The following is a 24,457-nucleotide window of genomic DNA, read 5'->3' on the forward strand; positions in this document are numbered from 1 at the left end:
AAATTAACACGACTTGCTGTCCAATTTTGATCTTTGATCCTTTTTTTTTTGTGCAAGCTATTATGATAGACAAGACCATTAAATGAATTAAAAATATATGCTTATGAGCACTTGATATTATCTGTCTACATGTCTTGCATCACCATTTGTGTTCAAACATCCATTGCTTTTTTAACACTCCGACTATCGATGCTAATCGTTAGCCCGCCAATAGTATTTTCCATTACATGGTAGCATTAAGCTAGTGGGGCCCTTCCATTCTTAGGGCAAATTTGTTTGATTGATTTTAAATAAACAATGTGTAATTCTCTTTCTTTTATGTTTAGTTGCATTTTTTTAGATGAGTTGTTCACTATTTTCCAAAGCAGCTTACTCTGAAGTAAGTTCAGTTGAGTTCACTGCCCCTACACAAAGTTCATAATCGTAAGTTTGTGCTTGCAAGTCAATGCAAAAAAATCATCCGAATGACGGCTTGGCTGATATGTGAGACTGATGTCCACTTTTAAAGACATCTAAAAATAAAATGTAGAATAGAAATGGAAAGCGAGAACATGTGAGACTTTTACATTAGAAAACAATTTGCTTAGCGGTGCATTTTGAGATGAAAAAGAGGCCATGCATGCATTTAGTGGATTCCAAGGAAGCAATCAATGCCATCGACTAATGGATTCTACTATTTTATAAAGAAAAATGTTAAGTTTATCGTTTTGGTCATAAGTACCTTTACACAGCCGCCTACCTTGAGGATTTACAATGCTTCTCATGTCTCCTCACTGTAATGAACATCTCCTCCTCCCTCAAATATCCCCAGCTCTCCTTCCACCCTCTACTTCCTCACGTCTCAAATTTCATCCGTTTTGATATTTGGCAGCTATTAAAAGTACCCTAAATGTCATCCTTTCACCCTGAACTTGGATGACTTTTCCTAAATGAGCCATAAACACATCCATCCATCTTCTTTACTGCTAACAAACAAATGACAATGTTTAAAAATGTCATTCTTTTTGTTTTTCTGGGTCAAATTTGACCACTAAAATTGATCTTGGATTTTACTAGTGTGTGCTAAAAGAAGGACATGGTAGTAATGGTGAGAATATTGAAACCATAAAACTGCGCAATGCAATAAATGCAATTTTCTTTTTTTTTTTTTTTTTTTTTTTACAGGACGGGGGAAACAAAAAATGTTTAAAAATGAGCTTGAAGCAGCAGCGGGAACTGTTTGTGTTTCCACCACTTCTGCACAGGTTCCCGTAAAAACATGCACCTGTTAGCCATGGGATAATCTTGAAAGTGTCCAAGTCATGTTTTTAAGGAATAGTTGGGATGGTGTTCACAAATATGTTGGCAACAGTCCGAGAACTGTCTGTGTTCCCACCACATTTGCATAGGCTGCCGCAGAAACAAGCACCTGTTGGTCTTTGAAGCGTCACGGGGAAATCCCAAAACAGTGAAAGTAACAAGCCGCATATGAATCCATCATACATGCTGAACATAAAGGTAGAGATGTCATACAGAGGTCAGAGGGTGCCTCGGCACAGGCGTGACATGAGCAACAGCACAAACGGTTACCGGCAACATTTTCTCTGAGACCGATTAAGGGTTGAATAGATCTGCACTTCCTCGTTTGATTCAGTCAATTATCATGAAGATACTCTCAGTCCTGATCAAAATTGATTCCCAACAATCTGTACGACGCATGCATAGGAATTGAAGAGTGGCCAATTGTCAAAGTCAGCTCCAGCCCAGTTAATGAAGAGCTCGATTTATTAGCGGGGATTTTGGCGGGCGGCAGGATTGATAAACCCAGTGAGGACAATAAACACACGGAGAAGAGAGTGATGAACAAGGAAGGTTTAGAAAGAAAGTAAGCAAACATCATTGGATGACTGAAGCAAAAAGTAATCATGGATAGGGGAGAGGCCAGTCACCAGACTGTCTCTTACCGTCTGTTGCAGGTCTGGGATTCCGATGCGGATCACGACCGTGTTGCCCGTGGGCTCCTCCATGGGTGCAGTGGCGCCGGGTAGGAACGGCGGCGAGACGGGAACGGGAACACCGCTGCCGCTGTCACCGTTACTGGCGCCGACAATGTCCTCTTCCAGGGAGCTGCCGCCGCTGTCGGTGCTGGCTCCCTGGCTGCCGTTTGCGGTGTGTGCGTAAGAGGAGTGTGCGCGCGGATGTGTGTGCGCGCACTGCTGCTGCTGCTGCTGGTCCTGCCGTGGAGGGCTGGGTGGCTCATGTTTGCCGGCTGCCGGACGCAGAGGCATGCTCTGTGTTAGGGACTTGGACTATCTCTCTCTCTCTCTCTCGCACGCTTTCTCGTTCTCTCTCACATTCACACACAGATACACACACACCCTTGTGAGTGACACGCACACGGAACACACACACCTCTTGGAGCATGCATCTCTCGCCTGGGAAACACACACAAAAAAAAAGAGGAAGGGAGAGGGGGTGAAGAGGGGAGGCAACAGAAGGGAGACGGAGGGGAAAGAACACAAGCGGCTTAGAAGTGCACAAGCATTGAGGAGGAGTCCAAACCAACACATACAAAGAATCTGAGAGGACAAAAAAAAGGTGGGGAAGCTTTTTCGGTTTCCTCTGAAGGCCATTCTAAAGATTGAACACGTCTGTTTTATACAATGAGCACATGTTTGGCCATTTTTGTCACAATACAGTCACCCCTCCATTTATAGGTTCCAGACTAGCCTACAATAGTTGAAAATAAGTGATATGTAAAGACCATTAAAAAAAAAAAAAAAAAAAAGAAAATAGTGCGCTTTAGCTCTCTCACTCATTTGAGTACATTTAAACTTATCAGAAAACACTTTTTAAAGTAGCCTTTATCCTTAGTAGTGTTAGTAACAATATAAGGGGCATGTTTTCAAAAAGGACCCCAGGTGTAAGTTTTTTTTTGTATTTTTTTTTTTTGGTTTTTTGGGGGAGTGGGGGCGTTTCCTGTCCTGTTCCCCACGTTACATTAATAGTCACCAAAAAAGAGAATGCACATTTGGTGAAATTAAATAAAATATCACATTTTAATATAGCGCATCTTGCAAATGATTATTGTAATGATTCATTAATTTGTCAGTAATTTTTTTTTCAATTCATTGATGAATCAATAAATTTTAAAAAAATCAATCCAAATGTCCATCTTTTTACTTTACAAAAACAGGAAATTATTTCAAATTGACAGTGTACATGATTCAGTCACTGATTTGGTCTACAACCATGTCAGAGAATGGAGAAAAATGTTGATGCATGCATGTTTGTTTAGTTTGCCGCACTCCGCTGCAGTGTTCAAGAAAGGTCTCTAGTTGGTTCCAGGCTGTGGGTGAGTTTTTTTTTTTGGTGCTCGGCATTGATCGATAGATGTCGATACGTATATATATTATGTATCAGGAGTTCCTCTGGAATTGCCGCTGTTCTGCATATGGCCATAGGTTTCCCTCCCTTGGTATTGGGACGCGAGTGGGTGTATGGGTTGTTTGTTCAGATCAACACTGGGCAGGATGCGATCGTCATGCTCGGCTTTATCGAGCTGCTAAAACACATATATGCAAAGTGAAAGCAATTATAAAAATAACACTTTTGTGGGACGTTTGCATCGTTATTACCTCCGCCAAGGACATTGTGATTTTAAATGGCATTCATTTGCAAAAGTTAGCAAATTTCCATAGGCATTAGACAAAGAAAATGGAAAGTATTTGAATGGCAGCAGTTTTATCAGAACTAGACATGACTTCCTGAAATAAAATCATGCTGTTTCATGAGACAAAAGCCTGGAGTGATTTTTTAATTATTAAGATCCCAATGGGAACACTCACGAGAAGAGATCAGGACATGAACTCTGCGTTGTGTAAAATGAATACTTTAAGGCTTTGAATATTACGTGAAACATCGCTCGTTGAACGAGTGAGATTCTGATGGGAGGAAAATGGGCCATAAAACATTTTTGGCAGGTTCTTGAATTATTAAGTGTGATCTTAAGTCAGTGCTGTGCTCCAAAAGTATTCACCGACACTGTCGCTGCTCACGCTGACCCTGCAGCCTCAGGATGAGAACGTTCCGATTGGTTGGAATTTTAAACATGAGCGTCAACAGCGGTGCGATGCAACTGCTGCTACAAAGAATAATGCACTTGGACATAAGGCGAGAACACGAGTGCGCAGAAAAGATGGCAAAAATATGTCAACTCTAAATTAAAAACGACATTGTCGACATAATTGACCCAGTGGAATAGTCTGATATTAAATATTAAACAGTTGCACAACATGGCTTGCCGGTGTGTTTTGCCGAGTATAAACCTGACCATTTCAGAGAAACAGGTTGGAGCTGACAAAACGGAAAATCGCTTGAGCAGTGTTGCAATCACAGTTTCTGTGTATTTTCACATCACATCTCATGCCAAAACAGATTCCAAGAGTCAAGTCAAGAGTTTGTCAGAATTCAAACATTGTTCAACAATTTGCCAGAGTCCAGAATCTCCACATTTACAAGCCCTTATATTTTAAAATACATTTGCAGGATGTATGGAGACATAAGAACAGGCAGCTTTTTAATTTCTTCAATAGGCATTTTGTTTTTTTATGATTTACGTTTACAAAACTAACAAAGTCCTTCATTTTCACCTTTGGCAATTCATTTCACACACAAGGTTGAACAGCCATTTGGGAGTTGTAGTCCTCTCAATGTTTGTCGCACAGAAGCGACAAAATCAAGCAGCAGCCAATGAAAAAAAAGAAGAGTCAGCAAATGACGTCGCTCCCAGGAGATAAGTTTGTCTGTGGTGTTAGCTTGAATGGCTCACCGGCTCTTGACATTCAACTCAGCCCGAAACGCGAGGTAGGAAAAAGTGCTTTTTTTTTGGGCTTCATGTATGAAAAAAAACATACAGTATAGAAAAAAATGGTACACTGTACACTAGCTCTTAAAACTTCTTCACGATAATTCAACCCACAAATCGAAAAAAGGCATCCTGGCATTTCTATAGTTCGGATGCATGCAATTTAGAAGCAGTATGCGCGGCACTTATTGTGATTCAAAATCTGTGGACTGTAAAAGCCATAAACTGCACTTAGTATTATCAAAATGTTAAGAAATATTTTTGTTGAATTTTCACTGCACAACACAAACCATGGTGTTTTTTTTTTTTTATCTTGAACACGTGTAAAACACTTGAAAAACCTAACCTAAAACTAAGTGTTTTTGAAAAAACTAAAACTAATAAAAACTAACAAATCCGCCCTGAAAACTAATTAAAACGAACTAAATTAGAAAAACTAAACTCAAAACGAAATAAACTATAATTATCAAGTGTGAAAGGACAAAACCAAAAATGTTTTGAGTGAGCTTCCTTTCTGAGAAAATGTATCCCTAATTTAAAACCCCCACCGTCACACCAAGTTTCTTCATTAATGACTCGGAAACCCTGCAAACCGACATATAAACACGCTATTACCGTACCAGTAACTATCTGAAACTCTCCAAGTTGTTGGGGACTCAACGGTAGAATGCAATTTCACCGGCTGCCAGGATTCACTTTCAGTGGTCGTCATGGCAACGCAACGCCGTACTTGTCTTGGCACATCCCACAGTAGGGTGAGGTGGGGTGAGCCATGGTTTATCTGCATGAGACAGAACACGACAGCTCCTAAAACTGGCTGCTTTCAACGGGGCTCCTTGGAGAGGGTGATGCATCTAAAATTTGTGATCCTTGCGTATTTTCATCAAGACACAAAATTGTTCATTTGTCTCTTTTTAGTAGTTGAAAAAAACGAAATGAAAAGTTGACGTTTGCTTTGTCACTGTCGTTCCAGAACTTGTCTCTTAACTTCATATTCCATTGCACCCCTTATTTTACAAAATGACTAAGACAAACAAGCATTCACAGCAATTGAACAATTTAGAATCTTAAATAATCTTAATTAAACTAACCTGCAGGTTTTGGCACAGTGGAGGAAGCTGAAGCATCCGTGCAAACTCCACACAAAGAAGAGCCACGGCTGAGATTCCAACCACACGCATATGCTGTGCTCAAAACAAAGTCAAGTGTTCGAAATGTGAAACTATTTGGAATGTTTTTCTAGGTCCGCTGATGCTGATTAACTTGCGTTAAAGTTCAACCCACCTGATAACGAGGCTCAAGTGCAAAATGAATCGATGGACTGCTGACATCGGGGACAGTGACCTATGAATGGCCGTTGTCTATTTTGGTACAATGTTCAACAATAAGAAAGTGACCCGTTCGGATTTACTTGGAAATGAATATGATGAATATATCATTTTTGTCTCCTTTACAAAGAAAAACACTATTCCCCCCGTAGAAGATGAACACCTATTTCCATCGCAATGCCGAGAGATGTGACTGTATCACCAATGTTGTGCTCTGAGCTGAATGTAGAAGAAGAACAGAGCATGACAGATAGCCCGAATGCATTAGCATATCACTCCAGCACTGAAGGCGCGTGTCTGCCACAAGGCCAGAATGATTTACTTACCAACCAAGCTTTGTATTTGAAATCATTTGTATTCACAATTCTTTTCGGTCTTAATCGAGATTATTTACGTGTGCTGCAAATATGAGGTCTTCGGGAACAGCCTTTGGTAAATATTGAATTTAATAAACTAATTTAATCGTGATCGAAATAAAACTAAAAGGCATTCTTATTCCATTAGTTAATGCTCTCTGTAATGTATCAATTGTGGATGCAGATCTGATTCACTCCACTTGGGAAATTAAGCGAGTGAAGAGTGGAATCACAAGGAGGTTATCTCCCATGCCTCACCTCCCGTTAGCTCGCGTTTTCAGCGCACCTTCGTCTCACCCCGTCTTTTGCACTACGACACAGCTAAAACAAAGTGAATAATTTAGAGGCATACAAAGCGGCGCGAGCGTGGATCCAGTTGAATGTATGCCAAAGAGCCGGAGTCAAAACCTCACGTTCAGGTGGAGGGGAAAAGGCTTCTCGTGGAGGGAAGGGTGAGGCCCCGATGGGGAAGCAACCACGGAGCTTGAAAAGCGCGAGTAAATGTGATAACCCACAACAGTGTGCTTCATGCTCCTCCACACCTTGTAAAGCAAATGTCACGGCCATTCACCATCGCCGATCCTTCGGGAACATATTTTTCTCTTTCACACTCTCTCCCACACAGACAGCCCTTTTCTTTTTTTTTTTTTTTGCGACATCCCTTTCCATTGAGTGTGAATTTGGTAATTGATTAATTGACAAGCGGAGAGGGATTACACATCAAGGGACAATGTGGTTGTTGCGCGGCTTCTTTTGTTTGGGGTAAATTGGTGGTTTATGGTTCCACGGATGAACTCAGAGTGAAATATTGGGGAACAGATCTGACTTGATGAATGACACAGTCAATTTGGGTAGAATATGATGAATATTAATAATTATACTTATGTTAGGTTGTGCGCAGGAGTGTAACTTAATAAAGCGATGCGCAAACTATGAATGTCACCGTTAAACGGTATGCCCAACCCATCAAGATTTTAAATGTCATCACTTAACAGTAAAGCTCCAATTTAATACTTCCTAAAAGTCCCTTTCAAATTTAAATATGTCTTGTAAATTTGCCAAACTGTAAAATGCAGACTCAAAAGACGATGTGGATGCGTTCACTGAAAGCAGGAAACCACTCGCTGCTGAAAAATCAATGCCAGTTCGTCAAGCAACTTTCTTTTGGTTAAAGTGACACCTCACTGATGTTAACTTTGGCACTTATATAAGAGGTTTGCACGTAAAAATGACATCAGGACAAAAGTATTAAAGTGCAGAACAAAATGAGCTTCTTACCGGCGATGCCTGGCTGTTGCCACTCATGCACGTTCGCATCCACCACCGCCGCTTGCAGGAAGTCATGAGTGCATTGAATGAAATGAGTCATCGTAATCGGTTTAAATCGTCTTCTATTTATGAATGAATTTCGGTAAATGTCGGAGAATCAGTTAAGTCCAGAAAAAAAAAAGCCAGCTCAATCAGGATTTTAAATAATTTGTCGGTACCGGCAGAGCCCTTAATGGAGAATAATGGACGGCAACATTTTGGACTTTTTTGGCAAGCTTCTCTGACCAACGTCATGCTTGTCATTAACAATTTATGCTTTATTTTCGCATCCCGTAAACGTTAATTGAACTGCACCGTTAATCCTTCAGAAGCTCACTGAGCCGTAATCCCACCCGATCTTTAAATATAAGTTTTACTGAGTGTGTTTTCATATCAATTGCGCAACGATTAGCCACATAACGCCCCCATAGACTGCTCCTCAGCTTTGCCCTTCCGCAATCCCGGTGCCACATGCACACGCCGCATATGGAAAATTAGCCACGCGCTAAAAGCTTTTGAAATCAATACTCTACACTAACTGAAGCGCCGTGCCGAAGCCACATTTTCTATTCGATTCGCATGCTCTGACACAGCATGTAGCGCTCTCTCACACACACACGCACACACACAATTAACATGTGTGAAGCTACCAGGATAAATGGCACACCAAAAGAAAGAGTCAAACGCATACACCCGAGTGGAAGAAATACATTTGTGGTTCATGAATAAATTGTAAATAAATTCCTACGAGGTGTGGATGTACAGTATGATCTATTGATCTACAGCTCGGCAGCTGGTTCTTTGATGCAGCATGACTATTAATAATCAATGGGTCTCTTAGGAGAGAAGTTAATAAACCTGCCAGCCAATTAAAGCGAGCAACACACACACACCGAATATCAGGTGGAATTTGAGCATTTTTTTTTTTTTTTTTTTCTTCCGATCAAAGTTAGCAAAGGTCTTATTCTTGGATGTTGCTGAAAGATTCTTCTGAGCAGTTGTCCTGAGGTATAGAGTGAGCTATGAGGGATTTTTCCACCCTGATCAGCATGGCAGGCGCATGTTTTTGTTCCGGGGCAAATCTAGTTTAGCATTTGACAGGTGCTGCGGCGCCATTGACAGACATTTGAAGCGACCTGGTCCGATCTCCACACAGCCAGCGGACAGCTTTATATCATCCGCAAGTGGAAATCTTGCAGTTTCTTTCTAATGTACTTTGCATGTGACGTTCTGCTACTAATACTTCTAATACTGAATTTTTATACTCCACAGTGTCCATTTTGCCGCAGCAGCCCTCATCTCGCCTTCAGCAATACCTCTCTTAATTGTTCTTTGTTAGCACGTCTCGCTCAGACTCCATAAGTGCTCGTCCTCATCTATCAGATAATAGAAGATGATTCAACAAGAGTGCCCACACATTTTTCTGACAAATCCCCCTAAGGGCTCTCAGAGCCACAGAAGTGATGGGAAATTAATTAGATGAAAAGATAAATCATCAGAAAATCTCTGATCAAATTATGGCTGAAGATGAGGCTGATCAATCACAATGAGAACAAGGACACACCAGACACCGGTGGACGCCAAACTGGTAACAGAGGAGAATTTCTCATGTCTATTTCCATTCATTACATCTGCCTCCAAGTTTTGGCGCTAAGATCTCCAAACCTCCCCCGTGTGTAAATATTTTACACTGTTTGCTCCGTTGCTGCCTTAGAACAGCACACAGACTTCCGTCTTTATGTTAGCATCCGTGCAAAATTGAAGAGAATAATTACTGTAGTTTCCAGCGGGGGATTGCCGCACTAATGAGAGGAATGGTAACAATAACAGGACTTTTGTCCCTAATTAGCAAGGCAAACGGAGCGGAAGAAGGTACGCTACTCATTATCGCATCAAGATCAGCTCCTTTGATCCGTCTTAAATGGTGACATTAGCTTCTGCTAAATCATCTACTCCAGACATTTTAGGATTATTGATTGATTTGTGCAAAGAGAACACAATGCAGAATATGATACCGTTTCATCAATGCAGCACGTCCATTCGGGACCTCAGCCTTTGCGGGGATTTACCGGACTTAATGCTCCTCTAAATACCGCCACTTTCACGTCGCAACCACAGAAACAATCAATATGAATAAGAAAATGCGATACAAAAGGATGCAATGTATTTAAAAATTATTTTAAAGTCAGATTTGGAATATATCCTCCGTAGTGAATGGAGGTTCACTGTACAACATATTATAGCGCTTAACTTTCCATCTAAATTAAGTGAGAAGACATTTCCAGATGAGGCTTCACTCGACAAACTCTCCTTGGACTGATATCAATTGCAGACTGCACTTGACTGTCGGGAAATGTGCTCAAGTGCCATTCGGGCTACGTTTGTTGTGCCTGAAAGGCCGCTAATTAGAGACCGTCACCGCAAGTGTGTGCCGGTTTAGCTAGTTGGGAAGGAAAAAAAAAAAAAGCAACAGCTGGTAACACCTGAGAAGCCCGGGATGTTTTCAGAGTTTCTATTTTGGAACGCCAGCAGGATAATTGTTGCCGCCGTTTGCAGCAGCGTGCTTGTGGAGAGCCCAGATGTGGGCTGATGTAAACTGGAGGCACTCACTACACCATCCACCCTCAAAGACGTCATTGCTTGTATTTTTAAAAATATCCATATTCATATCAATTTTGTGACGAGGTGACTTGTGAGCATGTCTTGATGTTGGGTGTCCAAACTACGGTTCGGGGGCATCTCACCCGAAATCACCTGCCGCTCACCCACAAGGACGAGGGCTGGGATTCAATGCAAATTTCCCAAATTGATTGAAAAAACTGCTAAATTTCAACCCTGGCACCCAAAAAGAATCCACCAAGTTCTTCCCGTGTTATTTTTCATCTTATCTCTCTTTGATCTGCTCACATCCCCTTCCTCTAAGTCGATTCGTCGCCGCGCGGTCGATGCTATTAACTAAATCATTGTCTTGTCAGTCATTTTACATACAGCCTCTTTTACACATAACAAATCATTTTGGTTGTTGCTGTTTATGATTTTGACTATCAGAAAACAATTTGATTAATTTAATTTTTGCATTCAAAACCCCAAATGTTCCATATGTCGTCTTATACTGTATATTACGTATTTTATTAACAAGTGGGTGTCCCAATACTTTTGACTATCCAATCTATCCTGTGAGCAAATCCTTTTTTAAAACACTGCTGGTGCAACGATAAGATAAGCATGGTTACACAGGCTACAACATTCACACATTCGTCAATAAATACAGATTTCACGCGCGCTCCCTCACTCGGTCTCACTCACTCACCTACGCACACGCAGACACACAACAGAGTTGATGGATTGCCTATTACGCCACTCTGGTCATACAGCCCAAAGCAGTGGATGTTTTATGATGTTTGGGAAAATATTCGCCCCTTAAAAATAACTTTATTATCAAATGTGCCTCGGAGAGACAACGGTGACGCGGACTAAGAGGCCGCGCCACAAGACGAAACGAGGGCGCAACCGAGATGGGGCTGGAGTGCGGTACGCTGTCACTTTTCATGGGCTCTGACATTATGAAGGAAATGCCATTTGCGCCAATGGAGCAGAAATATAGTTACACGGGGACACAAAGCCGTTATAAATGTACTTTTCGATTAAGCGTTTGCCGCTGCTTCCGTGTCTTATTGTCGTCCTTCCATTATTGTCACTTCTCTGCAAATGTAGCCACCTCAGTTGAAAGATAACAAGGCGTCCAATGACAATGCTTGTGTTAACGCAGGGGAGCAGTGATGAACGGGGGCCTTTGCACCCACTTTTCGATGGAGAATTCTCGAAATGATCATCAAACGCTGACAAATTGGGCAGCCTACATTAGATGTTATTGGCAAAGAGCTTTGCAATTTAGCATTGGTGATGCACAAATTGGGACTCGTTTGGGCAAATTCTGCCGTAGGAGTCGTCGGTTTAAAAAAAAAAAAAAAATGCTGGCTTTCTGTCTACTCTCAAGCATGGTTCCTTGAGACTTTTTTGTGTATTCTACTCAGGGTTATTATAGTTTTTGAGGTTGGTTTTTAGTTTTAATTCGCTTTCAGGGCAGCTTTGTGCATTTTTATTAGATTTAGTTTTTTCAAAAACACAGTTTTAGTTTAGTTTTAGTATTAGTTTATTTTTTTATTTGTTTTACTTCTGTGCAGCATTTTTTTAAGGATCTGTTTATGTACCTTTATGAGCATTCACAGTAAAAAAATCGCTCTGGACATGGAGTAAACAACAAATTTTTTTTAACATAGAAAACTGTGGCTTATAGCCTGGTGTAGCTTGTATGTTTTTTTTTTTGTTTTTTGTTTTTTTTTTCAAAAAGAGTTGCTGCAGCTTATACACAGGTGCGCTTATAGTCCGGTAAAATTATGGTAGTATCACAATTGGTAAGTGGGCGCCCTCTAGTGGGACACAGAAGAATCACTGCCTCAGTACAGCTAAACTTTGCATTTAATCTTTAAGTACCACATTTATTTAATTTTAGGGTGCAATTAATTTTTCGTGGATCATTATCTGACCATAGTCTAATGTTATAGCGGATTACAATAACTTTAAAAATTCTACCACCACTATACTAAATATTTTTGGAGGTCTTACTTGGTGTTGAACATTTCAGAATCACCGTTTTAATACATTGGTGATGCTAATAATCACATATTCATTACAGCGCACCTGTGTATGTGAAAGTCGGATCGACAAAGAAAGCATGAATATATTGTCACCACTTCTTCACAGCTACAATAATGACACAAAACTCCAAGGTCCAGATGGATTTATAAGGTGCCTTTGAATATTTGTATGCAGGCCCAAGTGAATGTCTGAATATGTACATGCACGGCATTTGAAATTGCCCTCCTCCAGCCTATGAGCCAGCGGAGGAAAATCTGATTCCTCTCTCAAGAGAAATGAATGCTACAAAGGGTCTATGGGAAAAAGTGGACGAGCAGATAAAAGTGACTGTGTAATGAGAGCGAGAAAGCAAAGCGCAACCTATTCCTATCGGCAGACAGCTTGCAAAGAGGCCTGAATAAAAGCACTGACCTCGCAATGGAGTCGAAGCAGCCACTGAGCCAGATGTTTACTGCATAAATGCGTTAGCATCTTCGGGGTGATGTAATGAGGCCAACACACTCTTAACAATAGACGGAAACATTGCACTGGCATGCCCTAAAAACAAGGATAGTAGATTAGCATGAAAGTCAAATCGCATATATAGCGGCGTTGACAAAGAGCCTTTGGATCATGGTGATGGAGGACTTTGTCGATTCAGCCTGAACTCATTTCGCACTTTTCAGATATTTGAATCCAATGAAATGAGCTCATCATTCTTGAACAGTTGCTCCGGTGCTAAATTAGCTGGCGCGTTGCCCTACGACACCAAAGTGTCGCTCTGCGGCGGATAATAGAGCCTGTCTGCTTTTCCAGTTCCAATCCAAAGCATTGTCATTTTCTTGACCAGCGGCCAGAGTCATTATGCACGAGCTTCCATCATCTGCATACCTCTCTCGCCACTACCTCCCATCTGCTTACGCAACACATTTAAAGTAATGGCCATTGCATCTTCCATACTTTCATTTTCTATAGCGCTTGTCCTTATTGAGGTCACGGGCGAACGGGAGCTTAGCTCAGCGGATGATAGACATGAGGATGGCTACAGCCTGGACGATTTATTACGATTGACAATTTTTATACAATTTACAGTCTTCATGAATATAAAATGCATAATTTTGAATATGTGAGGAAGAGCGTTTCATAACCAGAGCCTTTCAATTCAAACAGCCTGCTACCACCATCATATCTTTCACGAGAGAAGTCAAAACTTGCTCAACTAAAACTTGCGAGTACATTCCCTAAAGCCAAAGAACGGATCCAGAAAAAGAGGAGACACCCACTCACTCAAGCTGTACTTCCTCATGTATTTTTTTGGGCATCTACGCCCTTATGAGGCCATCAGTGATGACAAGCCAACTAAAAATAGTCGTAGTAAGTAATAGTAGTATTAGTAAGCATGTAGTTAACTTCTCTTGACACATGCAATAATAAGCCCAGTGAGACACACTTGATGATGGGAAGCATGGACGACTACTACATCATGTATGTTTGCCTACAAAATGATTATAACTACAATTTCACATGAAATGATGGGGAAAAAAAAAAAAAAACGGTGCAATTGTGCGAGGCTGTCTGGGACATCTGCTTGTGATCTTTTGGGCGAGCCCTGGAATTCCCACAAAATGGCTGCTTCAAACCAAAATGGCAGACTTCTGTTCACGTTGAGATTTTTACGAGCGTCCTGTTATGACAGACATATGCACTTAATTGGTGCCTAAGATATTTTTTTTTTACTTTCCAGAGAGCGCTACTGAGTAATCGTGATGGGCATCACTAAAATACATTCAGAAGATTTTCACCGCAATTCACACAAGTGCCAAAATCTGTATTTTATTTTTTTCAGGCATGTTGAGGCAACGATTCATTTATTTGGAATAATAAAAAACACAATTATTTCAATAGTGTCTTCGCACCGTCGGGCCTTAGGCACATTTTTTTTTAAACAATTTGTAGACAAAACACACGAATGAACTCAATAAAGCAGAGTCATTTACAGCCAGACACAAATCGGTTGCCCTTTGAAAACAAAATATCAGGAAATGAATGCAAGTCAAGCTGAACCAATAAACTCAGTGGTTCCCATAGGTGTCTTGGACAGTCATTAGTAATAACTCAGCCAAGGCTTCTCACTTTCTCCCACAGTAAAGTCAACACTCTCAGACAACAATTACCCGTCCCTTTCTCCCACAGCTACTTTAGTCATGTCCATGTTAAAATAGGATAGATTTTTGCACATTTACCCATCTGAACGTATTAATGGAATTCATTTGGTTGTGAGGTTTGTTTTTAGAACTTGGTAATGGGTTATCAAGCAGAGAACAAGTGGAAACAGACAACACCGCCTTAAAAAAAAATCCATCATCAATTTTATGAAAACTGGACATGTTTAGTCCAATATAATGGAGACAAGCAGTATTTTTTAGAACATTTTTTATTACTCCTATGGGCAATTTCTATTCTGTTGTAGATCTTGAACTCACCCCCCCCCCCCAAAATAAAATATGGCAAACTTCTGTCTTCAAGTTGCAGCTCTGAGTGCTCACATTCCAATATCCCCTTTTTTTTTTTTTAATTTGCTAACAGAAATATTAACGGTAATTATGTCTGAGTTCACACACATCCAAAATGCAAGAAACATGTCTCATAAGTAAGAAGTTGGACTGGTTGCCAGCCAATCACAGGTTAAATTAACAATATATATTTATTTTTAAATGTTACATATAATATAACTGGCTTGGACTGACTATTCTTCTCATTCATTTAAATGAGGCTAATCTCAGCATTGCTACAGTGAGCACCCTTGATGACTGGTTGATGTCCCTCCAATGTAGTGTATTAATAACTATATTTAACGGTTTGCTGAATCATAAGAAGACCCACATCCGATCCCGACCTGATTGGTATTCCATATCTTTAACGTCAAAGTGCGCTTACATTGAACACGTCCGCATGTCATATAGTCCTCGGTATCATTGACCCATCGCAACTAATTTGCATGGTTTTATCTATCTGATGAAGAGCTAAGTGGCGCTTCCTCAGGTGAAGTGCCCCATCACACACATTGAACATTTGCTCAGTGAAGGCCCCCCCCCCCCGACCGCCTGCACCTGTCATGCCTTAACTGGCGAATGGCGTCTTTATACGGGATTTTAAGCCCGACACTAAATGCACGTTTTGCCTTTCAGTGACGCCGTAAAACATAGCAGTTCCTGTTCATTCATGCGTGGATGGAGAGGAGCGCAGCTGGCAATCAAGTTCACTTGAGGAGTTTATGTGGGTTTCATAATCAATGATGTCAGGAAGCTCGCTTGCTTACTAGGCTTGAGTGTGGGGATCACAACGAGAGGCTTGTATTATTGTATTTATTTGTTTGGAATGTTCTGTTTGGAAATTGCGAGCATGAGGCCAAAGCAGAAAGTAATTTCCTGTGATTTGTTTCAAAAAGGTACAAACTGAAAATGACACAAATAAATTCCAGTTTACAACCATTACGTGAAATCAAACAAAAATGAGAAATAAAAAGATTCCGTGATGCAATTCTGGATATCATTCTTCCATACCCAACTTTAACTTAATTATAACTTTCGCGTTGAAGGTGAAATGTTTTGAATACCTAAACTTGGAGGGCCAGTCGGAGACGGGGACGGCTCTGGAGATGATTAAGTTTGGTTTCAAGGACTAAGTTTGCGAGAATTGCAACTGGCAAGGTATTACAACCCGAAGAAAAGTGACGCCATCAAACGTCATTGCTCACAACAAAACCGATAACAAGCAAGCGAGTTATGTCAAATGCAAGTTGGTCAAACATTAACTAGACTGGAAATACGATGATGACAATAATTGGATTTTGAACGTTAACGTCAGTTAGTTTGATTTTGTTCAAAAATTCTTTGCATACGTTGCAAATATTGTACGATATTAGCTGGACATCTTCTCACACATCATCTCAGAACGAAACACCCTGCTCAAGGTTACCAAAGGGCCTTGCAAACCAACACTGTTTTGAGAAATGTTTCGAAGAAAAATGTCTGTTAAGATATCTCCGTTTCCATGGTATTCAAGAATCAAAAAAAGCTATTAGAACAGCCTTTGAATTAAATATACTTCATATTTAGTGAATTGGAATTAATTCTGAAATATCGCTCAAGTAAATATCTGTTACAAGCTTCACAAAAAATTGTTGAAAAATTTGATTAATCGCAATAAATCAGGGATTATTAATTAATTTTAAAAAAATTAATCAATTGACAGCACTACAATAAGACTTTTTTAATCGCAAGTTATGACTTGACCCACTTTAACTGATTATAGCCACAGTAACTTGGGAATTACTTATGATTATGACTTGCACATACTGTATCGTTTCTAGCCACAAAGACAACAAGACTTAAATCTCGTATGCCCTCTTACAGGCCTCGTCTACCGTCTCACTTGAGACGGTGACACGCATGTCTACATCGTCAATCGCGACACGTACCGTGCAACGGTGCTTCGGTCTGAATGGATGAGCAGGTCGTCAATGAGCAGAATAGGCTAAAGTGTCCATCGGTCGTGTCAGAGTGCAACTTGTGAGAAGGTAACGCCTCTCCTACTGCCAGAGGTAAAGACGTAATAGGATCACGGGCCGACCAGATGGCCTCATTGCTGACACACGCCACAAGACTATAAATAGACATGCTAATAATGTTATTAGCTGACTGGATCACATCGAGGCTTTGATTGATGGTATTGTCGAGACATCAACACAAAGTCGTTAGTGAAGTATGAGATAAACACTGACATGCATGACCTTTTGAACCTCAGCATGGGTGTGGCCAACAACACCTGGCAAATTGCCCCCCATTTGACCGGCCTTGTATTAGCGCTACTCAGTGGTAGTCCTAGCTTGAATGGTGCCCAACTTCTGCTATCTTTTGTGACAGAAGCTGATGAAAAATATTTTAGGAGTGTTTGCGACGTTATATGAATTATAATTTTCATATCAGACATTTATGGATTGAGCATGTCATTTTAAGTTTTTGTTTTATGTTACTCAGAAGGTCTATACACTATCACCGACTACTACTAATTTGATCTAATGTCAATCCATTTGAATCCAAAAAGTACAAAACATCACAACTTGCAATCGTCAAACAATAACGTGTATTTTGAATTACTGGCTTGGCAAAGCCAAACCATACAGCCGCAGCGGCCATGACACTATCACTTTCTACCAACTATGAGCTAACCTGAATTGCACAATCTTGGCCACCCGGAGGTTAGTTACGTATATGGTACCTGGAATTCCCAGTTGGTCCTCCATCCAAGAACCAACCAGGTCTGATGCAGGTTTGCATCTGAGATCTTACCTGCGCGGTAACAGAGCAGCAAATATGCTATTAAATCTATCACAGCTTTGAGGGAGATCACCACCACGCAGCTAATCTAGCTATCCATCTTTTTTGAGGTAACGTTGACTGATGATCGTCAGTGGCGCGACATCCTTACAGGAGGCTGCAGTTGATTTTCCCGGGGAAGCTTCCGCAGCCTGGCCCCGCTCGCGTCCATCATATTGGCACTGACAGATGTCAAGAAGCATCCCGCGTCCATACAAATGAGCAAAACACACACTCACACACTTTCTAGCATGTACCTACATTGCGTTATCAAAAAAATTCAGTAAGAGTTTCCATCTAGTGTCTCAGGGTTGGGACACACGAGTAAAATGAAGAGGGAGTTACTGTTGAGCGGGCCGCTTGATCTTCCATGCTGCCTCACGCTTTGGTCTGTGTGCGCGTATGTCAAATATGAATTGCCTCCATAGGAATACGATAACAAGGGCTGCATACACAGAATGGCAAATGTGAGCGGGAGCGTAGTGGGGAAGCAAGCGAGCACAAAAGGCACTCAATGCCATTATGGATACAGTGAAGCCTTGCGAATTGCAAAGATTGGTGAAGGCTCCACCCACCAAAACTATGCATCATTACGTATATAAATAGCTGAATCTACCGAAAAACCAGTTTTCTTAAACGCCTCATAGGAAGTGAAGAAAACTGTTTAGATGCGTAGGAGAATTTGTGGCCCAAAGGAAGTAGGAAGACTGCGCGGCAATTACGAGAGTGTTGCATGTACAATTTTCCCGAAGCAGATTTTCCAATGTTCACATTTCCACTTCTTTTGAATTCGTTTTTTGATGGTTTGTCAACAAATTCCAGTCCAAACAATAATAGTGAAATGTGAATTTTGCACAATCTCTTACTATCAATCATCCACATAGACGAAAGTGTAACTTTTAATTTTGACTTTCTGGATTTGTCATCAAAACTCGAGCGACGGTTTACATCAGAACATCCCACCAGCGTACACTGTTATCCTGACAACGTGAAGCAATTTGACTGTGTTCTCCTTTCACAATGACACAAAGACTTGTCGTTCTGATGCCAGTGACACGTTCGGAGGATTTTGAGAAAGAAAAGGCTTTTGACGGGGAACCATGACGCGTTGCGATTTGCACAAACTGCTTTGAGAAATGCACTTGCTGTTTTGCAAATTTCAATTCTGATCTGAGAAACGTGCCAAGGCACCAGAGGAAACTGAAATGGAGTCTTACCAGTGCTTTTCCCACAGGCTACTTGAGGTAATGATACAAAAAAATATTAACAATAGAGCCAAATCCATTTTAAAAATCACGTGGATGGTACAGTGGCTCGTCATGAAAGTCACAAAAAAAAGAACCAGCTAAGATTTTAGTGATGCCAACACATGTTGACCATATAATTAAAATTTAAATGTATTTGTTTAAAACACATTGCAATAAAAATGGATTCATGGCATTTTAGTCCATTTCAAATGAGAAATTTGATTCCGGTTAGAAAGTAAATTACACCATCAGTAGAGCTCTCAAGTGCAGAAGATATAAATATTTTTAACTCATAGAGGTGTTTAAAGTCACATTTTGGGAAATTCTGGGTCACTTTAGTAGTAAAGAGACATCCATCTGTCAGTTTACAAGGGCAAATAAAATCCAGCAAAGAGTCGGACGAGCCTCGAGAGACTCGCTCTCACGGCTGCTGGCGTCCGAAAGCGAACGGCTTAGGACGTAAAACCTCGATACGGCGTAAAGATGCGAGAAATTGTCATACACGTGTCAGTGTACCGGCACAGAGGGAGAAGTAATGATGTGGAATGTATTATTGGTATCCTAATTAGCTGTGGTGCCTTGTGACAGGATGTGGCAATATGTTCAGGAGCCCTCTGACATCTGGCTATCATTTTGACACTGTTATAATAGCGTCTGCTTTAATTACATTGATTGTTTGTAAAGCTCATTATGATATCATTACATATGGAGTTAGTCACAGCTGTCACAATGTTACTTCGACATAGAAATTGACAGTTTTTGTAGAAAACACCAACAATGTATCGAGGTTAGAGCCAAAATGTGTAAAAATGCCTCAGGCTCTCATTCTAAACAGATTTACAGCAGGAGTACAGTCCTCCCCTTTTATAACAAGATTCATCGTTTGCACACAAGCTAAATAGCAGATTGGAACGCGATTGTATTATTTTTTTTTTTTAAATGGGAGAGCAGAGAAATTAAACGCATGTGAGGAGTGTCGCATGTATTGTATTGCTGCTCTATGCTAATTTCGGTTAGCTTGTCATTAGCATTTTAACGCATATGTAAGCATTACCATAGTAGATTGTGTTAATTGAAATGAAATGGGTTGGTGGATCATTTTGGTCTTTAAATATGCAACGTGTGATTCTCTTTTGTTTAATGAGTCAGTTTTACAGTACACTTGAACTGGGAGTGACAAATAGTTTGAAGCCAGAACTGTGCACAAGATTTTTTTTTAATTCCTCAAAGTGGTGTTATGTAATAAGCTCCCATTTATATTATATATATAAAAATAAGGCTGGAGGGTCGAGGCCGGAAAGGTACAGAGATCGTGGCCGGAGGGCGGGGGACTGGCTGACAGAAAAGGGTCAGGTGCCCAGCACTGCAAATTTAAGATCTTAAACCCTTTCTGCTATTTCCAATTTGCAAAGTCAAAAAGTACATAGAGCTGAAATGTATATATTTTGGATTCAAACTCGAACATTATGCAATGTTTTCATAACATGTTTGTTGCTTGCTTCCTTTGAGTATTATTGTCATTTATCAAGACAATTTGGTCAGGATAATAGTGGTGTGAAATTGATACACGCTTTTATCTCTAGTTGCATCTTTTTTGTGCTTTATATGAAATATGACGTTGGGTGCTGAATAATCGGATTTTCAGTTAGTATAACGCTAATGTACAAGCCTGCAAAAAAACAACTATCTTTTAGTGCACTGGACTGTAGCAAGATGAGCGCTGGAGGGGAAAATGAGTGCCAAGTGTTTCCAGGAGAGTAAAGGGGGAAAAAAAAAGCCGGAAGATCCTACTTTACTTTCAAGGCCTGTCTTTATGAAAAATTAACTCTGACACTTCGGAAATCGAAAATCATGGCTCTTGCTAAAGCGTGTACACTGGCGCTGGTGTGCGAGTGTGTGTTTATGGGTATGAATACATTTCTTTTTCGTGTCCATGACATACATACACAAACCAGAAATGAGCGCCACTCGGGCAGGATAATGAGCAAGGGTGACCTTGAGTGGGGCCGTGAGGGACCTGGGTTAGGGTTACTTGGGCTTGATACATTCTCTGTCTTTTCTTCTTGTTAATTATCTCTTACAATTGACATTATTGCTGCGCGTGTGGCATGTGGCCACACAATACAATAATACACTGAAGGCACACAACTCGAAAAATTAAACATTGTTTGAGTTAATAATTTAATTAAATGTGTCTGTTTCACACTAAACCGCCCACACGGAGAAAGGCTTTACGAACATTTTAGTTATATTTACAATGTTTAGTAATTGCCTTTCACAAGAGCAGTAGCAACGAATGAGCGTCACATCTTGAGAGTTGACACGACTTTAGCTTCGCTAAATGTCCAAAATATAACCAGTCGAGGTTCGTGTGCGCATTCATTTTATTACAGATGTCATTTTTACATGCAAATACTAGTGTTGAGTTGTTCATCACGCCGACATTAAAAATATGGCATTTTCTTTGATTGGTGAGAATCTAATGTGCAACAGCTAATCATACCGCAAGGTTTGAAGCATCTATGTGTGTTTGCAGTGTTGTTTTCATGTTATTTGCTATGCTAAAAAGAAGACCTGTTTTTTTTTCTTTTCCGTTCTTCCCTGTGGTCGGTGCATCTTTTTATATTCCTCTTGTTCCTATTGAGCCCACAAAAAAAAAAAATGATCAATGTCCTTACTCACTCGCTACAACTGCAGTCGCTCTCCATCCGCATACAGGCAGTGGTTGCTCGATAACAATTATCCCACTTCATTTATATGCAATGACGGAATCATTCTGGCACGATTTTTTTCAGTTCAGTGCAGATGTCCTTGCATTAGAGTGATAGTATAATTAAAAGGTTTAGTGGAAGGGCGACTCATTAAGATTACTTAAGTACATATAATGTACACACCCTTGTACAATTAACATATTTTAATAAAAACACTAAGATACTAAGACAAATAACACAAAAAAAATAAATACAAATCTTTTTGAGCTGCGAAGTAATAATAAACAACAGTGATAATGTGGTTACAGCCATTAAACAATTCAACTAGAGGTGGCTTAAACATTTTGCACATTAATGTGAAGAAGGGAAATCAGTTTGAAAGACTTAATTCAGAGAACACAGCAGAAGGCAGTGTTCTCTTAAGACACCAAACAACAACAACAACAACAACAACAACAAGAAGAACAAGGGCTGGAAAAAGGAAGTCCAAGGACAGAACACAGCACACACACAAACAGCAGCAGACGCATGTGGCTAAAACGAAATAGCCAGGAAGCAATTTGTATCCGGTTAGCCCTTAGCTTAAATAAGAGTCCAAACAGGACTGCGAGTGCGGGCCTTTCAAAAGGGGCTTTTCCAAAGCATGCTGGGAAACAGTCCAGCAGATGTCTTGGGAGACGGCGACAGAGGGGACGGACTGAATGGGAGGGGGACCGTCTGCCAAGGCGACACAGAGGACGACATCAATCCTCATCTGTTTGCGTTAGTGCTCCCTTCGGCCTGAATGCACGTGAGCGTCGCTTTGCCACATCACACAGCCGCTGATGAGGCAAGCGCTGCCAAGATGGCAGTCACACATAAGTCTCGATGAAAGCACTCTCAGGGCTCAGCAGATAACCATCCAGACCCAGTTAACCCCTTGGTGAAGATTGGACACACTGAGCATTTCAATCAGTTTGATTCAGAGTGAACCTCTTCATCGTTTCCAACCCGCTATAAAACTTCACCAGGATGATGATGCGTAATTCCAGGTGTCAAAAGGTCATGCAATCTCCGACAGCACCCACTGGCAGCTGCTCAATAGTCAATCACTTGTATGTCGTCTGATTAGTGAACCCTTTCTCGTAAGGGACACAACAATCTTTACAGATTGATTTTCGTTTGACAAGTTTGACATGCGCTACTTCATTGCAAGCTGCTTTTATTAAAGAAAAAAAGAACATCAAGAATAACACTACACTTTCTTTTTTTCCCCCCCACTTTCATTCTTTAAGCCTCCCAAAACTTAGCTTGTTAAGAGAGGGTGGTCGTGTTTCCTGCCACGTAAGGCTTTTGTTACCATGACGACCATGGGTGAAGCGAAGCGGTTGAATGACACAAATGGTTTCCACTTGCAGAAGCAAAACCCAAAGTGTGTGTGTGTGTGTCGGGGGGCACTGGTAATGACAATGAAAGCATTTTCACTCATGGAAGCAGCCCATCATTTTAGACACTTGATACGATAGTCAATTTAGCAGCTCTGTGGCGGTCACATCAGCAAACACAAATACACACCCTACCCTCAACCTGCCGACAACTTCACAGAGCAATCAAGGATCAGCAGCCAACATGGTGATATGACACTAAGTTGCGCAGCCAACGGAACTGCTTACATGACAACAGATACTTAAAGGGCGAGTATGCGAAACGTTTGTAAAATGTAAAAGTCACATTTTCATACATCCCCCTACGAGGCACATGATGCATCTGACTGTGGCTCAAGCATTGTTTTTATTTTTCATCAATGATGTCCAACGGAGAAAAGACGAACATCCCCAGAAAAAGAACAGGATATTTGGACAGAGAGGCAAACGTAATGCAATCACATCCCCTTGGCTTTGGACAAACCCCAATGTCCTCCTCTGTTAATCCATCATCAACTGTTCGAACAGCTCTGCTGCCAGGCTGGAATGTGTGTGCAGTGCTGAGTTGAACACACAAGCTGATAAATGACACTCGGAGAGAGAGCACACACAAATGGCCTATTCTCCATCTAAAGCTGTGAATCATTGATTGACCTGCGCTTTTGGGAGAATGTCAATGTTCAAACGACCATGATGTCAGCGCACTTCATATTTATTTAGTGGCAGCTTTGAAGGCACTGAGTAAGGTCCGTCACACACCGAGCGATGGAGCCGAATTAGATGGAAGTGAACAATCACTGAGCAAATTACATGTGGCGGCTCACCCTCGCACACCTGGCGAATGACCACAGCACACCTGTCAAATCGCTGCAACGGGAAAAACAGTGACCCCTGCTGTTCGTAGCGGTAAACAACGTTTTGAGGCACCAACCGTTTTGAAGACTCCCGCCAAATGTCGTCTTGTTGTGTTTTTTTTTTTTTTTTTTTACTGCCAAAACCGTAAAACCAAAAACTAGACATTCTATCACATCCTAGCGGTGCGGCATGCGCTTTTCATCTGTCTGCTTCGAGAGCATCAATGTCGCGCCTTGGTCAAATTTCAAAGTTGGGCTTTGAAAAAATCCAGCACGACTGAGCATGACCCGAGTGAGGATATGCGCTGCAAAAAATGGATGGATGGATGGACAGATTTTGAAAAGGCTGACTCTACAGCCAAGAGTGGGCACGTTCAATGCATCATTT

At 40.9% G+C, this 24,457-nt stretch overlaps 1 protein-coding gene across 11 annotated transcripts in view; it reads right to left on the reverse strand.

The window, feature by feature from the left end:
- The window catches only part of shank3a (SH3 and multiple ankyrin repeat domains 3a), a 125,066-nt gene extending 107,988 nt beyond the window's left edge, over positions 1 to 17,078 (reverse strand). For all 11 annotated transcript variants that reach the window (XR_015844135.1, XR_015844134.1, XR_015844136.1 and 8 more), the window contains exons 1-3: positions 16,957 to 17,078; positions 12,909 to 13,034; positions 1,944 to 2,414 (exon numbers count right to left, since the gene is read on the reverse strand). Coding sequence is in view for 8 of the 11 variants with exons in the window: in XM_088299258.1 (XP_088155384.1) it covers positions 1,944 to 2,267 (324 nt within the window). In the remaining 3 variants the exon portion in view is untranslated. The remainder of the gene's footprint in view (positions 1 to 1,943; positions 2,415 to 12,908; positions 13,035 to 16,956) is intronic.
- Positions 17,079 to 24,457: the final 7,379 nt, after the last annotated feature.

This window comes from Idiotropiscis lumnitzeri, chromosome 6 (genome assembly GCF_059441095.1).
Source record: "Idiotropiscis lumnitzeri isolate Australia: NSW breed Sydney's pygmy pipehorse chromosome 6, RoL_Ilum_1.0, whole genome shotgun sequence".
Classification (NCBI taxonomy): Eukaryota; Metazoa; Chordata; class Actinopteri; order Syngnathiformes; family Syngnathidae; genus Idiotropiscis; species Idiotropiscis lumnitzeri.